Raw genomic sequence first — 21100 nt, forward strand, 5'->3', positions numbered from 1 at the left:
TGTCTGGACTTCCAGGGAGTAGAAAATCTCTTAAAGCAATCTACTATAGGGAAATGCAAATAAACCGAAAATTTAACAGGTTATATGCAGAATTAACGAGCTTCTTCATTGTGTTTATTTTGACATTGCATATCCATCTGGATTCAGAATGCTTAGGGGAAGCAAAAAAGTCCATTGTCTACATTTGTGATATAGGAAAAAACACACTAAATTTTAATGAAGGCTAAGGCAAACACATTAGAAAACATGCCTACTTTTCCAACAGCAGTAAGTTAGGAAGAGTGTTCTATGGCTGTTATAAACACCACCACCAAAAGCAATTTGGGGAGGAAAGAGTTTATTTGACTTCCAGGTCCCTGTCCCAGTCCATCACTGGGAGAAGTCAGGGCAGATCCCTGGAGGCGGGAGCTGAAGCAGAGAACATGGAGGGCGCTGCTTACTGGCTTGCTCTCCATGGCTCGCTCAGCCTGCTTTCTTATACACCCCGGGGCCGCTTGTCTAGGAATGGCCCACATCAATCGTCTGTCAAGAAAATGCCCGGACAGGCTTTCCCACAGGGTATTCTGTTGGCATTTGTCTCAATCAAGGTTCCCTTTTTCTAGATGACCCAGTTTGTGTCAAGTTGATCAAAAGCTAAGCAACATAAGTATGACCTGAGAACCCACACTCCTATGACAGTTTAACGACTTTGTCATCAGTGTGAGGAATTGTTTAGGTACAATGTGACCTGTAATTCTTCCTTTGTACAAAAGCAGTTGTTCAGAGCTGGGGCTATAGCTCAGTTGGCAGAGTGCTTGCCTAATGTGATCAAGGCTATGGGTTCAGTTCCCAGTTTGGAAGAAAACAGATGTTAATAATCCCACACTCAGCAGACGGAGACAGAATCAAGAGTTCAAGGCCGACTTTGGCTACATAGAGAGTTTGAAGCTAGCCTGGAATACATGAGAATCTTTTGAAAAAAATAAGTAAATAAATTAAAATGTAGTCATTTCTGTCATTACTAAACAAATTAAAATGTAGTCATTTCTAGAATTATATAAAATAATACCAGAAACATGTTTTTTTTTCTATTCAAAGAAAATATGTTGTGATCCTTTGTCATTACTTCTCTTACTGGTGTAGAATATCAAAGTCATCTGACCTTACATGAGACGTAGCTTCAGTTGCTATTCTTCTGTCAATATTAATGGCCTGGAAAATTTCTAAAACTTAAGTTGTTTTATTTTGGTTTAAGCAATTTTTTGGGGGGGGTTTTCAAGGCAGGATTTCTCTGTATTGTTTTGGAGGCTGTCCTGGAACTCGTTCTATAGACTAGGCTGGCCTTGAACTCACAAAGATCCGCCTGCCTCTGCCTCCCAAGTGCTGCGATTAAAGGTGTGTGCCACCAACACCCAGTGGTTTTAAGCAATTCCAACCCAGGGCTTTGAGCATCCCCCCAAAAGATGAGTATAGCTAGTCATGGTGGTGCAGGCCTTTAATCCCATCACCTGGGAGACTCAGGCAATTGTGGATTGAGTCCATCTGGGCTACTTAGAGGCACTGTCTTACATAGTGGAGGGGGTGTAAGGAGGGCAGAGGGAATAGGACACAGGTGCAAGGCTGTGATTTGACAAGACCTAACCAGGACTGTGCTGGCAATCACTTTAAATGTTCCCACAGCAGCATAGCATCATCTCTTCATTCAGAGCGAAAAGGACTGGACCAGCTCTCTGGAGCTTCTGTGTGTGCAGGGAGCAGACAGGCAGCCATGTAATGGGGACCAATGAGCTATGCATTAGTCATCCCACAGATCTGGAGAGAACCCAGGCCTGTCTTTGGTTCCTTCCCCTAAAGACCAAATCCTGCCCTGGAGAAAGAAAACTCATTAGATTAGAGAATCGTTCTGTTTAACTGAGGCTCCCCCACTGCACTTAAAAACTAGTCCTATCTAGTGTATGATGCATGTGCATGGAGGTCAGAAGATAGTTTGCAGGGGTTGGTATTCTTTCCACCATGTGGGCACCAAGCATTGAAGTCAGGTTGTACGGCTTGGCAGCAAGTGCTCTTACCTATTGAGTCTGTTCACAAAGAGCCCTCTCTGTTTTTGGAGATTTCTAGGCAATCTTTGCCATCCTTTGGTTTTCAGTTACAGAACTCTGATCTTCACCTTTCTTTTCTCTTCCTTCCTTCCTTTTTCTTTTTTTCTTTCTTTTTCTTTTTTTTTTTTTTTTGGTTTTTCAAGATGGGGTTTCTCTCTGTAGGCTTGATTGTCCTGGAACTTGCGCAGTACACCAGGCTGGCCTTGAACTCACAGAGACTCATCTGCCTCTGTCTTCTGAGTGCTGGGATTAAAGGTGTGCACCTTTTTCACAAGGTGTTTGCTTCGGGTCTCCTCATATACTCATTTTCTTTCCTTTTATAAAGCATTTTATTTATTTATTTATTTTCCCTCTTCATTCCAAAGCTTTTCTTTCCTGATGTTGCATTGTGTCTGTTAGAACTTCAGACTACAGATACATTATGAGTTCTATCACCGAGGTGAAAACTCACCCATCAAATCGGTACCTGAGATGGTTAGTGAGAATGCTTCCTCAGGGACTGGAGGATTGGAGCTGAGCATTAGCGCGTGTGCCCATCCCCAGCACACTCATAGGGAGGGAGGGAGAGATAGATACATAGAAGGGAGAGAGAAAGGAAGGAAGGAGGGAAGGAAGGAAGGGGAGAGAGAGACAGACAGACAGAGAGACAGAGATAGACAGACAGACAGACAGGCGGGATTATGTTCCAGCAGAACATTCTTATTTTCTCAGGTCTGCTGCATATCTCCAGAGGAGATTTGAAGCTCAGCAGTATAAGCTAAAAGTGGAAAGACAGTTGGTGAGTAACACTCCAACCGTGGGAGAGCTCAGGGGTTTCCTCACAGCTTCTCTGTCCCCAGACTTGGATGGCTCCAAATTCATTCTTCTGTAAAACCACAGCCACCCACCATTTATTTTCACTTTTTCTTTATAGGTAGAATCTCGCTATGTGGCCCAGGACTGGCCTGGAACTTCAAGCTCTTGCTCAGCCTCCTGCCTCAGCCTCCCAGGTGGGGAATACAGGCATGGGCTACCAGGCCTGACACCTCACTCTCCTGACCTGTCCTTACTTTCATATGACACCCCAGGGCTGCTAAGCCTCAGAAGAGCTTAACCTGACAGCTACAACTGACCCAAGTGATGGCACAAAAATAGCTGTTGCCTACAGATAATACCGCTGGCTCAATGTTGAAATGCTGCTTAGAGGGCCGGGCAGTGGTGGCACATGCCTGTAATCCCAGCACTCAGGAGGCAGATACAGGTGGATGGATCTCTGTGGTTTTGAGGTCAGGACAGCCAAAACTACACGGAGAAGAAACCCTTGAGAGGGGTTTCTCTGTGACTTTGGAGGCTGTCCTGGAACTCGCTGTGTAGACCAGGCTGGCCTCGAACTCACAGAGATTCGTCTGTCTCTGCCTCCCGAGTGCTGGGATTAAAGGCACTTGCTACCACCACCACCCAGCAGGTGATATACTTCTTGTCTTGAGTAAACAGTCCAGATTAAGCCAGAATATGCAAGTATGCCCTATAAATGATTTCCTTTCATAAACAGGGTCTTCGCCCATCTTCTGCTGAGCCACATCCCAACGAGAGAGAAAAGCCACAAAGCCACAGAGGGGAGACTAAACTCCAGGAGCTCCGGTATAGGAAGAACAGGATGAAGGACCAGGTTTAAAATTTCTAGTTCTGTGCATGTGCCATGGTCCTTCCCACGGCAGCCTTTCTTGCCATATGTCACCATTGCTCCCAGCATCCCTGTGGACACACAGAGCTGAGCTTATAAGACGTTTGATAGAGTGATTTTTATTACACCTTTTAAGACTACTGTAACGAAACACAACAAAATAGGTAACTTAAAACAGTAGCAACATTGTCTTGTGCTTTTGGAGGCTGAAGGCCAGAACCAGTGTGGCTAGTCATGTGCTCAAGCCCAGAAGCCTGTACACAGTAGGCTTGATGGCTTCTGGAAGAGGCATATTGTCTTGGTTGTGTGTGTGTGTGTGTGTGTGTGTGTGTGTGTGTGTGTGTGTGTGTGTGTGTGTTTCCTGATGGCATCTAGGCATCTGGAGTTAGGATGTTTAAGGTACTTCTTGGTGTAGATTTCTAGTATTTATCGGGTAGGTTCTTTGGTTACTGTTGGTCAATCTGAGTCCTAGCCAAGTGTGGTGGCTGTGGGGTCTCTGGTAGAGAGCTGTTCTGCAGTTCAGCATGGACTCACAAAGGAATGGAGATGGCCTAGAAGGAAAGGTTGAGACAGGCTGTGGGGAAGAACAAGAAAGACCCTGGATCCCTTCCAAGAGGCCAAGTGTCAAGAGGATAGAGGTGCTCTGGGAGGAGGGTGCTCCGGGAAGAGGGGTACCTGTGGGTGGGCTGCTGCAGAACTAATGGTGAGTCTGGAGGGACTTTCATGGAGGATAGGAAGAAGGTTGAAGGTCCCTACCTGAGTCCCAGCCTAGGCTGGCAGCTTTGGGTTTCTGGTAGAGAGAAGTTCTGTGGGTAGGCAGAGTCCCAAAAGACTGGAGATGGCAGAAGGAAGGGCTGGAAGGTGTTTCCAAGAGCTAGAGGGACCTGGGGTCCATGCCAAGCAGCCAGGTCCGTAGTGGATGAGAGTGGGCTGTGCTCATTTTCTAAAAGGCATCTACGCATATTGATTGAGGGGCCTGTTCTACCCCAGAATGACTTCATTTTAGCTGATTACATCTGCAAAGACCCTGTTTCCAAATGTGGTCACATTCTGAGGCGCTGTCTGATAAGATGGGTGGATGTGTGTGATGATGACGAGTGGGGTCTTTGCGTGTGCCCAGGCTCGTCTTGAACTCAGGTGACCCTCCCACCTCACCTTCCCATGTAGGTAGGACTAAAGGTGTGCACCCCAGCTCCTACACATACTTTGAGGGGAAACATTCAATTAATGCAAAAATGGAATGTGCAGAGCAGCTACACATGATTTGGGATTGTAATAAAGGTCTCTGTCCCGTACGAGTGTGTCCCTCCCAGGCTATGAAACTCCACAGCCAAAGTGAACATATGATTACATTTAGAAGTAACTGGCTTTCTAATGATTACTTGTATTATACGTTTCAGAAATTGTAGGCTTTGTAGATATTGTTTTCAAGTTTTAAATTGTTTTTTTTTTTCCTCAGAAATATTGGAAACAGCTAGAGGAGATCCGCCAACAATACCACAGTGACATGAAGGAAATTAAAGAGAGGATGGGGAGAGAGTTGAAGGTGAAGTCATTCTACTAGAGTGAGCATTGTTCTTTCGATTTAAAGGTGATAGCAAAAGCAATTTAATATTTAAAGCGAGGCTGGTAACCTCGTAGAGAGAGGTTCTGTGGGTAGGCAGAGTCCCAAAGGACTGGAGGAACCCACACACATGCTTATACATGTACATATGTATGTGCACATACATGCACAAACACATACACACATGCATGCATATGCACATGCATATGTACATTCAAACACATGTACATGCACGCATACAGACATGGACACACACCTATGCGAACACAGTCTCCTCATAGGAAATTAGGATATGAGATAGAGGTGATCCTTCAGTTTCTTTCTAAATAGGAGATTGGTCAGCCCTAACAAGATTTGTGTTAATGGTTCACTGGAGGTCACACAGTGCCCCGAACCACAGGACATTCAACGTGGGTGCTGAGGGGGCACCTAGGAGAGAGATGAGAACAGGAGATATGAAAGAATGGATGTCAAGACAGGAGTCTGATCAAGGAGACACCTTTATTTCATCCCACAGGGATTTATATAGGGGAGGGAGGAGACGAAGGAATGGGGGTGTGCTGTAGCTGCAGTGAGCCTGGTGGAGCAGGTCAGTGGGAGGGGTAACCCTCTGTGCTGCCCAGAAACCTAATTCGTAGGGCAAAAGGTCGGGGGTAGAGCCTCCAGTGTTGCTAGGTAACCTGACTGTAGGTTCTTACTTTATCTAGCTCAGTCTTTACTATGTGCTCGCCTAACTCCTGTTGGAATTAGGGGCTTTCTGTTGAGCTAATCTTTAACTGCTAATTAAGCCACAGGCCTGTTTCTGGAATTTGGCAGAGGTAGCAGGTGGTCCAGAGTCACATACTCTCTATGAAGGTTGAGTCACATCTTCTCTTATAAGTACGTGAGGCAGCCGTATCTGGTTGATGGCCAGAGGACCCTGACAACACAGGATGATGACAGGATGTGGGGGCTTTAATCAGGAATTGTTGTTCTTAAAAATGCATATAGTCTTCCTCATAATCAGAAGGCCAGTGTGTACTGAGCAGCTGCTTTAGGACAGAGCTGGATGAGATGCAGGAAGTCCATAGTGAGTATAGGCTCATGCCCAAAGGGCCAGAGGTTCTTAAAGTCAGAGGTGAGCAAGGGCTCCCAGTCTATGTAGTCACATGCAGGGGCGCTTTTTCTTTTGTGGGGATATTATACTAGTAATAATATATAACCATATATTATATTAGTAATGATTGTTAAGTTACCATAGGGCATAATGGCTTCTGCAGGAGGCATATTGTCTGTTCATGTGTGTGTGTTTGTGTTGGGACCTAGACATCTGGGGTTATGATATTTGAGGTTAATGATAAACCACGTATAAAAGGGTGGTCTCAAAAGACTGTACGGTCTGATGTCATTGTTGCCTTAATCTGTAAGTACAAGCTACACTGCTCACATTTCCCAGGACATACTTCTTTCTTTTACGAGACTATGTGAGGCAAAGTCTGATCACAGTTGACATCATTATTGAAAAACCCACAATGGTGTTACCCTGGAAACTCATCCTTCTATCTCTTCAGGAGATGACTTAGCTAGCATGTATTTGACCCGATGTATGAAAAGCATACAGGTATTCCAACACCATGAATCCCTGCAGCATGCACCCTGGATTGCTCCTTTTCTGAGGCCATTGGGCTCTGCAGAGGCCACCTAGCATGCTCCTTCTTAAATAGACCTGCCATGCTGCTGCAGCTGATTCGCCACCTCCAGCCTCCCCCACCTCCAAACGAATGTGAAAAATGGTATAAGTGAGCACAAGTGGAGTTTTCCAGTGCACCTTATTTATGTCCTGTCACAGAAAATTCAACAACTCATCCAGAGTCACTTAGCCGTTACAAGACCAGCTAAGGGTGTGTCTCTGACACATCTGCTTTCTAGCAGATGTAGTTCTACTTGTAAGTTCACATTCACGAAATGATAATGGAACGAGACTGCCATAGTCAAGCCTCATAGGTGCATAGCAGCAAAGATGAGGCGGCTGAGCAGAGGGAAGGCTTATGTGGAGGAGTTGATGGACACGGGGGTGGGGGTGGAACTGGACTGACAAGAGGGGGCTTTAGATGGTCTAAACTCAGTGGCCTGTTCTAAATGAGCCACACAAAGGCCTGTGCTGGATGTAAGAGCTTCGTTCATGGTGGGGAGCCTGTCCCACCATCAGCCTTCTGCACTGCAGGTCTGCAACGGGAAGTCTGAGTCCAGAAAAGCGGGATAGCAGGCATTCCCCCTCCTTTTCTCTTTCCCATTTTTATTTTGGGCACTGGGGATCAAACTCAGGTTGTGCATTCTGCTGGGGCCAGGGAGCGTTTCTAGAGCCCGTGAAAGAAGCGTTTGGTGAAAACCAAATCAGTCCCAAGGTAAAGGAGGAATACAGAAGGCTCCGAGGTGTCTGTGACTAGCTCTTCATCCTCTCAGGGAGAGACAGAGGGTGAGCAGCCTACAGAGCCAATCTCCCTGACTGTGTGTCATCCTTATTAAAGGAGATGAAAGAGAATGCAGACCTCAGTCATAAAACCTACCTGGTGAAGAGGAGTAACCTGCCCGCCCACCCTGATGCACCCAAGGAAGAAGCCTCGACACAGGTAGAGATGCTTTTGCTAGGGCTGTGTGAGCTTCCCAGTGAGGGTGCTCCTGTCCCAGGGGTCATCTGACCTCTTGCTGTGCCACTTAGTGGGGTGGGGACCTTTTCAAAAGCTCAGGCGCCTTCTTGTCAGTTTTCCTTTCGTGTTTCTCCCGTCCTCCTCTCCTACATCTCCTCTAGGCAGCTGCTCATGAACTTTCTGTCACAATGGACTCGTTTGCATTTTCTAGATGAGAGCACGATGTATAAATGCCACCATCCCTTAGTGTCCTCTTTCATCTGGCTTCCTTCATGCCACAGGAAGCATCATTATGTTTAATCATGTTGTTTCACCTATGTTGTCCATAGGGTTTATCATCCCTTGTCACTGCTGAGCATACCCCACTGTATAAATATATCAAAATTGGTTGTCAATTCAACTATGAATGGATATTTAGCTTTTGTCTATTGCAAACACCTGGGACAATCATGGGCAAGTGTCCATCCATGTATGTTGAGGTGCTGTCTCCCTAATTTCTTTGGGACAGAGTTTACATCTAGTCCTTAGGCTATCGTAGGTGTCCAGGATCTGCCTGTCTCTCAGGGTTGCAGTTACAGACACACATAGTCATGCCTAGTCTTTTATGATGAATAGAGGCGTTCCAGTGCAGGGCCCCATGCTTCAGCAGCAAGGGAACTTCCATGCTGAGGCATCTCCTAGCCCTAATAGGCAAAGCTTAAAGTGATAGGTGCATCTCTTCTTTCTTTTGGCTTAACTACATTGGCCTGGGATGGCTGGATCATGTAATACATGTATGTTTAATTTCTCCCTTTTTGTAGTTCTAGGAACTGAACCCAGACCTCCACATATTATAGACAAGTACTCACACTAAGCTGTGCCCTAAATCCTATTTTTTTATAGAAGAGAAAGGATTTCATAGCATTGTCCAGAAGGGCCTCAAACTCTATATCTAAATATCCTTCCTCCTCAATATCTCATAATCATCTTGCCTTATCCTCTTGAGTAACTGGAATTATAGGCATGTTCCACCATGCTTGACTGGTATATTTGTGTATATACACATACGTGTGGGTGCACATGCATGTCTGTGTACATGTGTGGGGAGGACAGAGGTGAACCTCAAGCATTGTTCCTTAGCAGTCATCCGTCTTGTTTTGGGGGACAGGTTCTGTCATGGCCTGGAGCTGGCCTCGTTTCCTAGACTGGTTATTTAGTGATCCCCAGGAATCTGTCTCTGCCTCCCCAGTGCTAGGATTGTAATAATGAGCCACCTTGCCCAGCTGTTTTTTACATGCCCACTGTAGATCAAACTTAGGTCTTCGTGTTTACAAGGCAAGCACTTTGCCCACTGAGCTGTTGCCCCAGCCATATTTAATTGTTCAAGAAACTGCGACATTTATTTGCAAAGGGGGTGTTACATTTTCACCAGCATTTTATGAGCCCTGGTTCTCTTGTGCCCTAGCTCTCTCCTTATTGGGATCGGTCCTTCAGACTCTGGCAACCTTGGTAAACCCGTGTTCTCAGCCTTGCCTTACCAAGACAACAGTTCTCCAGCCCAGCAAACTGTCTGGAGCATAGGCAAGGGTAGTTGTTGGGTTCGTCTCATTGGCTCCTGTTTATGTGAGATGTTGAATGAGGCTGTGGTTGTTTTAGGTAGGTAAGGAAATATGGCCCCTGGTACACTCTCTTGACTGGAAGCTGAAGTCTGGAAGGTTACTTCTTGAGAGGGGCAGAACAATGGAAAGCTCCATCTGGATAAATTCAGTTAGAGGAGACCAGAGGATCACACAGTCACTCTAGTGATTTTACCTTGCTTTTCCCACAGCATGGAAAATGTTTTCCTTGTACCTTTATATGTTATACCCAAGTTCCAGGCCTGAAATAAAATGCCAAGTATTTTTTCTATGCTTTACCACTCCCTTCTGCTCATTTTCCATCCTATTACTCTATTTTCTTTTCGTACTTGTTTTGTTTGAGATAGAATTTCATGTAGCTAAAGATGGCCTTCATCTCCTGACCCTGCTGGCTTTGTCTCAGAACACTGAGTCACAGGCACATGCCACCATCACCTAATCTGATTGATTGTTGTTGTATGTATATATGTATGTGATATATGTATGTAAATTAGTGCAGGTATGCATGAACCACCGGACATATGTAGAGCTCAGAGGACGACTTTTGGGAGTTGATTCTTTCCTTCCACTGTGGCTCCCAGGTCACCAAGCTTTCATGGCAACTGCTTTTACCTGCTGAGCTATCTTGCCAGTTCTCCCATTTTATGTTCTCTGTGCATCTGAGACTTGCTTGAAATCATGTCATTAATTTGCATACTTGTGTGTTACCTAGCTTACCCCAGGACTATGCAAGCTTTATGTCATAGCCATGTATACTGTGTTCTTGATTGTGCAGGGGTATGGATCACGGAGGGCAGGGATAGCTGAATAAGAGTTTGTAAAATTCTATCTCTCCAACCAGCCAGATTCTTACCACCTTCTCTCTGGGGCCTAGCCATACCCTCCCTTCCACACAGTCTCTCTAACCTACCAGATATAGCCTAGGTCCCATAATCCCACATCCAGTGCCAGAGTCTTGCCTGGCTACCTCTGCCTGAAGAGCATCCAACCCTGGGTTTCCACCCTTAGACACACACACACACACACACACACACACACACACACACACACACACACCCTTGTTATCAAAATTAGGTCCTATGGCTGAGGTGTGGCTCAGTGATGAAGCACTCATCTAACAGTTTTATTCCAAGCACTGTGTTAGAAAATCATGTTCTTGAATTGAATTGGGTTAAATTGCATTGGAGTAAAGAGAATTTTGTCACTTTATGAAATTTTTGCCCATTAAATTGCCAGTGTTAAGTACATAACTATTTTAATTTGATGAATACTGTACCTAACTTTTTAGTGAATTATGATTAACTTTTATTGGCAAATAAAATGTTTTTATTCTAAAATGAATAATCAGATTCAGTGTAGACACCAAGCAATAGAAATATACAATGTGAATTTAGGTACTATGAATATATAATTTGATATGAGGTGACAGAATTGTGGGTTTTTTCTAAGCTTTTAGAATATTGAGACTTGAAACATGTTAGGCTTCAGAACATAAAAAATAGTAAAATTTCAAAGCAGATATATAAAACTAAGATCCAGACATTCTTGTCTTTTGCTTACATACTAGGAAGATGATTACTGTATAGGTTGACTGTGTCATTCCCATTAAATTATGGAGCTACACTAAAGATCTTAAGTATGTGTGCTGTCAACATGAATTGACCTCAGGTGTTGTAACTTGAAGACTTTATTGAACTGCTAAACTAAGATTTTTTCTTGTTTATTCTAGAGAGGGATGAAGTTTGAAATTAGCCTGGATAAGTGTATTCCCGAGGAAGACGCTGTCCAAGAGAAAGAGGTATGACATTATGTACACATTACTGTGGTGAGCTATGACAAGTGAGTCTGTCTTCAAGTTCGTGATATTGTAGCACAGGCTGTAATGAGAATTTCCTAAATACACTTAGAAGCAAGGTATCTGGTGTATAAATGAACTTTCCAGATACTTCTTATCCTCTTATTTAAAAAGATGATACTATTTCCTTGGATGGATGATTCCATTTTAATTTATGTTTCTTTCATAAAAGAGCTATTTTTCTGATAATGTTAACTTTTTATTATTGCCAATAAAAAAGTTTGGTATAGCCAAAAGTTAATATCCTAACTTAAAAATAATTGAGTAAGTAACCTGAAAATTTCATTTTAGATTTTAATTAGTTCTAATAACTTTGCAGCTACCTGTGGGTAAATCTCAGTTGTGCATCTGAGCTGCCCTTGATGTAGCAATAAGTGCACATTCATCTTTTAGATTACTAAGAGTTAAATATGGGCATCATACCTGACACTCAGTTTTGTTGAATTGTGCTTCTGGAGATTGAATCTTATACGGTATGCAAGGCAAATTCCCTGCCACTGAGATATCCCACCCCCCAGCCCTCTCGTGGCCACTGAGCTGTCCTCTCATGGTTCCTAAGCTATCCCCCAGTCTTCTCATGGTCACTGAGCTATCCCACAGTCCTCTCATGGTTCCTGAACTATCCCCCAGTCTTCTCATGGTCACTGAGCTATCCCACAGTCCTCTCATGGTTCCTAAGCTATCCCCCAGTTTTCTCATGGTCCCTGAGCTATCCCACAGTCCTCTCATGGTTCCTGAGCTATCCCACAGTCTTCTCATGGTCACTGAGCTATCCCCCAGTCTTCTCATGGTCACTGAGCTATCCCCCAGTCTTCTCATGGTTCCTGAGCTATCCCCCAGTCTTCTCATGGTTCCTGAGCTATCCCCCAGTCTTCTCATGGTCACTGAACTATCCCCCAGTCTTCTCATGGTTCCTGAGCTATCCCCCAGTCTTCTCATGGTTCCTGAGCTATCCCCCAGTCTTCTCATGGTCACTGAGCTATCCCACAGTCTTCTCATGGTCACTGAGCTATCCCCCAGTCTTCTCATGGTTCCTGAGCTATCCCCCAGTCTTCTCATGGTTCCTGAGCTATCCCACAGTCCTCTCATGGTTCCTGAGCTATCCCCACAGTCCTCTCGTGGTCACTGAGCTATCCTCTCATGGTCCCTGAGCTATCCCCCAATCTTCTCATGGTCAATGAGCTATCCCACAGTCTTCTCATGGTTCCTGAACTATCCCCCAGTCTTCTCATGGTCAATGAGCTATTCTCCAGTCCTCTTGTGGTCACTGAGCTATCCTCTCATGGTTCCTGAGATATCCCACAGTCTTCTTATGGTCTCTATCTTCTTAAATGTTTGGGGGCTGGGAAAGCAGGTCAATGGCAGAGCATGCTAACATGCAAAACAGTCAGCATTGAGTCCTCCCAATTCTTATATGGCTGTATTTTTACAGATATTTTGCTATATAATAACTCCATTAGCGTGGTGGGAGTTAGCGTTTATTCAACCATTTGGTCCCTGATGCCCCAGAGCTGTAGGATTTGAACAGAAAAGGTCTGGGAAGAGAGGCACATCACATGGCTTCCATGATATGAGGTGCTGAGGTTGGCCAGAGAAAACAATTGTAGCTGCTAGAGTATTCTTCCTTTCTTAGCCTATGCTCTCTATGCCTGAAACCAAAATGACCATTGTAGTATATTGATGATGTGTAACACATATTCTTTCCCGTCAGCTGCCTGGGTCCCACCACTGTCTCTGCCCCCAAATAACACAGAAGACACTATATTAATTTTGAGGCTATTGGCTGTTTGCTATGGTTTCTTAATGGCTAGCTCTGACTTAATTATTAACCCATAATTACTAATATATATATTTTTTTATAAGGTCTTATCTTACTGAGAATGCCAGACTTGCGCCCTCTCCTCCCAGGATCACATGGTGACTCTCCACTCTTGACTACATTTCCCAGAATCCTCCACCTCTCCTAATCACACTTATCTTGCTTCCCTATTGGCCAGCAGTGCTTTATTTTCAACCAACAAGACAAACATATACACAAAAGGACTTCCCCCATCAGTGATGGAATATTAGCAGAAGTTTTTAGGACCTGTTCAACTTGATTGTAAAATTCAGTGCACTTGGTGTTCATGGTGTCAACTGCTGGGGAGGATGAGGTAGGAAATTCTAGAACCCTGTGGACAACATCTATCTTAAGAAGAAAAATAAGGCTGGGTGTTGGTAGCGTAGTCCTTTAATCCCAGCACTCGGGAGGCAGAGGCAGGTGAATCTTTATGAGTTTGAGGCCAGCCTTGCTTCACAGAGCAAGTTCTAGGAAGGCTCCAAAGACACACAGAAACCCTGTCTCAGAAGAAAGAGGAGGAGGAGGAGGAAGAGGAGGAGGAGGAAGAAGAGGAAGAGGAGGAGGAAGAGGAGGAGGAAGGAGGAAGAAAGTAGTAGTAGTAGTTAGAAGCAAAAGTTGTTCTTCCAGAGGATCTGGGTGCTGGATTCCCCATCCACATGACATCCCACAAGCATCTGTAATGCCAGTTCCTGGGGATCCCGCACCCTCTCCTGGCCAACTTGGTCACCAGACACACAAGTAGTATACAGACATACATTTAGACAAACACTCATACAATAAAACAAAAGTAAATAAATGTTTGACAAATTAGAAGAAAGGGAATATTATGTTGGATACTGAGAGAGAGGGGGTGAGTAGTGTGATTCGGAAGAGAGAAAGCCTGGGTAAAATTGAGTTGTTCATCGTGTGATCAGGCTGGCTACTATGTGCAAGAAGAAATGAAAACATTGCTGTTTCAGCTTTAAAGCTATATGGATTTGTTTTACACACCCCCCCCCCCCCACACACGCACATTACTCACCGTGTAGCTTGAAAATTAGTATTTGGGAACACATACACATTAATGCATTTAATTCCTGATAATGGCTTCTTTCTCATGAAAAACTGTGAAATTTCTTCAGACAGTGGATAAACTAAATGATACTTTGAGCTTTGAAGACGGGATGAAGTGTCGGGAGTGTAGACCTATAAAGGAGCATGAAGATTACACAGACAGAGCCTTTGAGGAACTCTGTGGCTCAGAATCAGGTACTCGTTGCTTGAAAGTGGTAGAGGAAAAGGGAGCTTTTCATTTGCAATTGTCTCCAACTCTCTCCATTGTGCACATCCTTCATCCAGCATTCCCTCCTGCCCCCCACACCCTTCATCTCCTATTATTTCCTGACACACACACACACGTACACGTACACGCACACACACACACAGACACACACACGCACACTCTTCATCTAGCATTCCATACACACACACCCCCTTCATCCAGCATTCCACACACACATACACACACACACCTTTCATCTAGCATTCCGTCCTCACACACATACACGCATGCATAACACATGCACTCACGTATACACACATACACACACATACCACACACACACACACACATATACACACGCACACACACGTCAGTTCTACCCACGTCTGCAGTCTCAGATGTTCTAGGAATGCCACACTTGTGGGTCTTTCTCAGTACCCACTGAACAACTCTCTGGGCTGGTGTGACGAGTACCTCAACCTCATCCTGTGTCCTCCTCCTTCCCAGAGACCTTTGCTTCAGGCCAAGGTCATTGCCAGGGTGATAGCTCCTTCTACACTCCCAGGCAGCTCCTCCTCAGAGTTGCCTCTGAACTTTTCCTCTGTCTCCACGCCTTCTGCTGCCACTCCTGATCACTGTGGTGACATAGGAAGCCATGAAAAGCCCCATGTTCCGGAGCCAGTGGTAGTCTGAACCCTACCTGGCACTGCGGTTTCTGGTCATGGGCCATTTCTTCTGTTGCAAGTTACTTTCATGGTCTGAACCCCTTTTTCCTCTTAGAAGCATGGGGAACGGTAGTAGTAATAAGCACACAGGGTTGCTGTAGCAATAAGAGTGTGATGTATGGTATGTGCAAAGTGCTGGCCTAAATGATGGGTGCCTAATACATGATCTTCCCTTAGCTAAAGGGTTGATTGACTTTTATGCATGTGTGCCTGCATGGGCTGATGTGTACCACATACATACACCATCATGTGGTGGAGGCCAGAGGCAGGTACCTGGAACTGGAATTGCAGGAGGTTGTGAGGCACCTGATGAGGGCTCTGGAAGAACCCAGAGTCAGAGCAAAAGTTGTTCTTCCAGAGGATCTGGGTGCTTGATTCTCCACCCACATGACATCCCATAAGCATCTGGAATGCCAGTTCCTGGGGACCCAGCACCCTCTCCCGGCCAACTTGGGCACCAGACACACAAGTCGTGAAGCTGCTTGTCCCATCACATCCACACTCAGAAGCAGATGTACCTGCTCCTCAGTTCACTCTCTCTACTCTTCTACAGTCGGGGTCAGCCCTGGAGAGTTGTCTGCCTACAGGGTGAAGACTTCTCCCACATCAGTTAAGGAAATGGAGAAAGTCCCCAACAGACGTGCCCACAGGCCACCCAGATCCAGACAGTCCTTCACTGACGCTTTCCGCTTGATTCTTCATTAAATCAAATAGATAATTAAAGCTAAGCATTGCACTGGGAAAGCTATGAAATCTCATCCTAAATAATGACACAACAAAATGTTAATAATCATATTGGAAAATGAAGTAAAAAGCATATATAGATAGTTATATATAGATATATTTAAATAGGGAAGAACTGGTTGTTCAAAATACAAAGAAGCATGGCTTGGAGGTACACACTTATAATCTTAACATTCAAGAGACCAAGCCAAAAGTCAAGAGTTTAAGGCCAGTATGGACCACACAGCAAGTTCACTATCTCAAAAACCAACCAAAATAAAAATCAGCCACTAAGTAAATAAATAAATAAATATTGTAAGATATAGAAAAATGTCACAGACTAAAAGAAATGAATCGATGTGGCATTAACACTGTAAAGCTTGACTGAGCATGGCGCTTATGTCTATATCCCAGTGTGTGGGAGGCTGATGTAGGAGGTTCAAGAGTTGAGGCCACAGCAAGATACAGGATCAAAAAGCCAGACGTTAATAATAAAAATGTTTTTAAAGTACAGATTTTCATGAATAGTATAATTTAATTCCTTAATTTTCCAGTTAAGTGTGTGTGTGTGTGTGTATGTATGTATGTGTATAATGTGTCTGTGCCTGAGGAGTTGCTTCTCAAGTAGGTCCTGGGGATTGAATTCAGAGTGTCAGCTCTGGCAGCAGGCACCTTTACCTGCTGAGTCATTTTAACAGGTCTATTTTTCAATGTAAGGAAATGGATTTGGGGTTAGAGAGATGATTTGACAGTTAGGAGTTCCAGCTGTTCTTGCAGAGGACCTGGGTTCAATTCCATGCACCACATGGCCGTTCACAACTGTCTCTAACTCCAGCTACAGGGGATCTGATTCCAACCCTGTTTCTGACCTCTGTGGGCACCAAGTAGACACAAAAATATGGAGGCAAATACCCATACATAGAAAAATGAAAAAAAAGTTAAAAATTAAAAGAGAAAATGGATTTGGGGCCGGAGAGATGACTTGGCAGTTAAAAGCCCTTGATTTTTTTTTTCAGAGAACCTTGATATAGTTCCCAGCAGCCACACTATGTGGCTCTAACCCAAACTCCAGCTCCAGGGGATCAGATGCATTTTGGCCACTTGCACATACACAAATAAATAATAAAATAAATATATTTTTAAAAGTGGATCTGAGCATGGTGGCTTTTGCTTGTTGTCTTAGCACATGGGAGGCTGAGACAGGAAGATAAAATTGCCTTGAGTTCCAAGCCAGTCTGGGACAAAGAAAAGGGCACATTGGGGAGAGAGAGAGATTAAAAGGAAACAGAGATTGTGTCAGCAGAAACAGTCAAATGAGAATTCGACAGACGTCTCAGAGATTTGTCCTGTCATGTATTGCCTTAGCCCTTAGTTAAAGGGATAATCAAACATCAACAATAAAGTGGAACAACTTTAAAAGCTGTTTGCAGTTTCAGTCTTCTGTGTTGGATCTGTTAGGAATCGGGGGGGGGGGGGAGGGTTGTTCTGGTGGCTTGGACATCCTACTCCTGAGTCCCTGTGCTGGTTAGTTTTATGTCACCTTGACCATCTGGGATGAGTGAGTTCCAGTTTCAACCCCTATCAGGCTGACCTGTAGGCAAGCCTGTGTGGCATTGTCTTGACTGATGATTGATGTAGGAGGACAGGCGATTTGGGGAGGTAGAAGAAAGGGAGCTGAATATTAGCCTGAGAGCAAGCCAGTAAGCAGACTCTCCCGTGGCCTCTGCTTCAGTTCCTGCCTGGAGTTCCTGCCCTGACTTCATTCATGAGGAACTAGCTGTACGCTGTAAGATGAAGTAAACCCTTTCCTCCAAAAGTTGCTTTTGGTCATGCAACCAAATAGAAAGCAAACGGGTATAGGTCCTAAAAATTGTTTGGTGCTGCCATTACACTCTGGCTGTCATGGAACTAATGAGTTATTCTCTTCCTCGCAGAGGGTTTCTTCTCAGATAACGTTGTTGTGGAGAACAGGAGGCAGTGGGATACCAGACCACCTCAGACTCTCCTGCAAATAATGGCAACAGCAGATGTGACCTCCACCTGCCCCACCATGCCTGATGGTGAGTCTGTCTATAGTCAGTTATTGTCAACCAGCAGCCAGGGAAAGCCAGGGCCCGGCACAGTTGTGCTGCCAACACACATTGTAGTGGAATAGTTGTCACTTCTCAGCCACTAGACATTTTACACAGACATCGTTTTGGTCTCAGGAATAGCAAGTTGAGACTTGTCTGCTGGTTATCCTAGCAGTTGATGAAAGGAAAGAAAGGAAGAAAGTCGTACCTGCTGTCTTTCCTAAGTGAGAAAGGGGAAACAAGGAGGGGAGTCTACTTGACTTAATTCCCCACACCAGCTTAATTACAGCCTTGTAATTTCATCCATGTTATTTTTTCCCTCAGCAATAAAATTGGTCCTAGGGTCAGGGATGCAACCCTGCTGTCAAGGGCTTGTCTAGCATGCACAAGGTTCTGGGGTCAAGCAAACTCTCCTAAGGCCTTGGAAGTTACCTTAATAAGCAGGGAAGGTTTTACTGCTTACTTCCTTTGTTCCTCTTCATCACTTATCCCTGAGAATGTACTCACTGGGTTATCTCCCAAACCCTTGGAGGTTATCTTAATAAGCCGTGAAGATTTTTATTGCTCATTTCCTTTGTTCCTCTTTATCACTTAATCCTGAGAATGGGTTAAAATTTAAAACTGTGATATAGCCATCCATATCCTTGGATTCAACTAGTCCCAAGTGGAAAATATTCAGGAAAAAAAGCTCTCATCTATGCTGAACACATAGAGATGTTTTCTTGTCATTGTCCCCTAAGTAGTACAGTAAAACAATGATGTATGCAGCACTTACCTTGTAGGGTGCTGGACAAGTCACCTAGGGCTGATTTAAAGTTTATGGAATAAGCTGGAGAGATGGTTCAGCAGTTCAGTTCCCAGTACCCAAATATGGTGGCTCACAACCCCATGTAGCTAGTTGTAAGAGACCTAACTCCCTCCTCTGGCCTCTTCAAGTACTGCAATCAGACACACAAACCCATATATACATAATTACTAAAATTAAGAAAAAGTAAATCTTAAAAAATGAAGTGTGCTTGTAATTAGTCATGGTGGCATATGCTGCAATCGAACATTTGGAGGGTAGAGATGGAGACCAGGAGCGTCAGGAGTTCAAGATCATCCTCAGGTACCCAGACAGTTCAAAGCTAATATGAGTTGCATGAGACACTGACTCATCCCCACCCCCTATAAAAATGTGTGCAGAAGGTATGTATAGCTTTTATGCATATCGTGCCTATTGCATATAAATTATTAATCATACACACACTTAAAACATTAAATTATGTATCCTTGTGCTGTGTGTGGATATATCCACATTTGAACAGTGCCTGTGGAGGCCATAGGCATAGCATCTCCCTGAAGCTGGAGTTTCAGGTGGTTGAAAGAGACCATGTGGGAAGAAAACTTGAATCTTCTGCAAGAGCAGCAAGTGCTTTCAACTGTTGAACCCTCTCTTTGGCCCACATGCACAGATTTTATATCATTGGCTGTCCTGTAACTAGTCTGCTTTGGGTGCCAAAGGCTAAGAGTATATCACTAAGATGAGTTATTGTAAGTGTATGAGATGACTTAAAATTCAGTAAGACAGAGGCTGGGGAGATGGTTCAGTGGTTGAGAGCTCTGACTGCTCTTCCAGAGGACCCAGGTTCAATTCCCAGCACCCACATGGTAGCTCACAACTGTTTGTAACTCCAGTTCCAGGGGACCGGACACCCATGGAAAAACACCAAAAAAATGCACATTAAAAGACAAGAAAACCAACAAAATAAATACAAATATTTTTTATAAATTCAGTATGACATCTGAGGGTGAACTCAACTTAGAAAATAAGCACATAGAAAGTTAACACAGTTCACAAAGTAAATATGACTCTCTTCTCATCAACATGGGACAAAAAGTCAGTAAAGATGTTCACACACACACACACGCACATCTCTTTATTAATAAAATGAGGAATGTGATTACGTCCATGGTTCTAATATTCTGTGGTGTTATAAAAACTGAAACAAAGAATCATCTTTATTTTTGCTAATGCTGAATCCTCTTCAGATGGCCAAGTTATTGTGATGGAAGGCAGTCCAGAAAATGGGAAGCAGTGGTGGTGTGACGTGCCAGGGACCCTGAGTGCTCTGACAGCAACACACGCCTGCAGTAGCTCATTGTTGGCCAGTGAAGGAGAACCTGGTATGTAGTTTAATTTTAACGAAGCTGCTGGTACCCTCAAGGAGTTTTGTGAATGCTTTATGAATGCAGAAAGCTGCTAACAGTGCACTTGGCTTGGAGAGAGAACTGGGGACATGTCTTGCCTTGTCTGATTTACTGTAACTAAGCTGATTCCAAGTGATGTATCAAACAGCATGAACTTCCAAGGACAGAGGCATAATTTTGTGTAGCATTTAAGGTGACAACTGATGGAAAGGACTGGCATTCTGGGAATAGTAACCTGGCATTGCTCAGCTCTGATAGGTATTCAGTGGGTTCACTTTATTTTCCTGTGGGTAGTAAGAATGGAAACCAACATAGTTTATTTTGTTTTGTTTCCACTGTTTTTTTTTTTTTTTTACTGTGTGTCACTGTGTAGCTCTGGATGGCTGGATGGCCTGGAACTCTTTGCTGTGTAGATCAGGCTGGCCTTGAACTCAGAACCCACCTGCTTCTGCCTTCAGAGTGTTCTTCATTTTTAAAGCAATACCCTTACCTCTTTCTAACCAGAATCTTTGTGTTGTCAAGAAGATGCCAAGCTTATAGGCACAAGTGATCCTCCTGCTTCTTGAGTAGGTGCGATGACAAGCACACATCATTACATACAGCTACATTATATATTATGTGGTTATATATTATACAACACACACATACTCTCTCTGTCTATATATATGATCTCACATGATACACACCCACCCACACACACACACACACACACACACACACACACACACACACACACTGTGCCTGAGCCTTCTGAGTGCTGGAATTAAAGGCATGCACCACCACACCTGACTAATCTATGTATTTTTATTAACAGATTTCCTTATAGACTCAAAATGGCTACTACATAATTATTCATCTTTGTTTAAACTTAGGTTCATTGCTAAGT

General features: G+C 44.1%; 1 protein-coding gene across 9 annotated transcripts in view; it reads left to right on the forward strand.

The window, feature by feature from the left end:
- Nek5 (NIMA related kinase 5) overlaps positions 1-21100 on the forward strand; it is a 50994-nt gene that overhangs the window by 18047 nt on the left and 11847 nt on the right. For all 9 annotated transcript variants that reach the window (XM_040733526.1, XM_040733525.1, XM_040733528.1 and 6 more), the window contains 8 exons: positions 2790-2856; positions 3610-3726; positions 5201-5287; positions 7813-7914; positions 11278-11346; positions 14365-14491; positions 17887-18012; positions 20056-20190. In XM_040733526.1, the coding sequence (XP_040589460.1) occupies positions 2790-2856; positions 3610-3726; positions 5201-5287; positions 7813-7914; positions 11278-11346; positions 14365-14491; positions 17887-18012; positions 20056-20190 (830 nt within the window). The remainder of the gene's footprint in view (positions 1-2789; positions 2857-3609; positions 3727-5200; positions 5288-7812; positions 7915-11277; positions 11347-14364; positions 14492-17886; positions 18013-20055; positions 20191-21100) is intronic.

This window comes from Mesocricetus auratus, unplaced genomic scaffold (assembly GCF_017639785.1).
Source record: "Mesocricetus auratus isolate SY011 unplaced genomic scaffold, BCM_Maur_2.0 Super-Scaffold_100031, whole genome shotgun sequence".
NCBI lineage: Eukaryota > Metazoa > Chordata > Mammalia > Rodentia > Cricetidae > Mesocricetus > Mesocricetus auratus.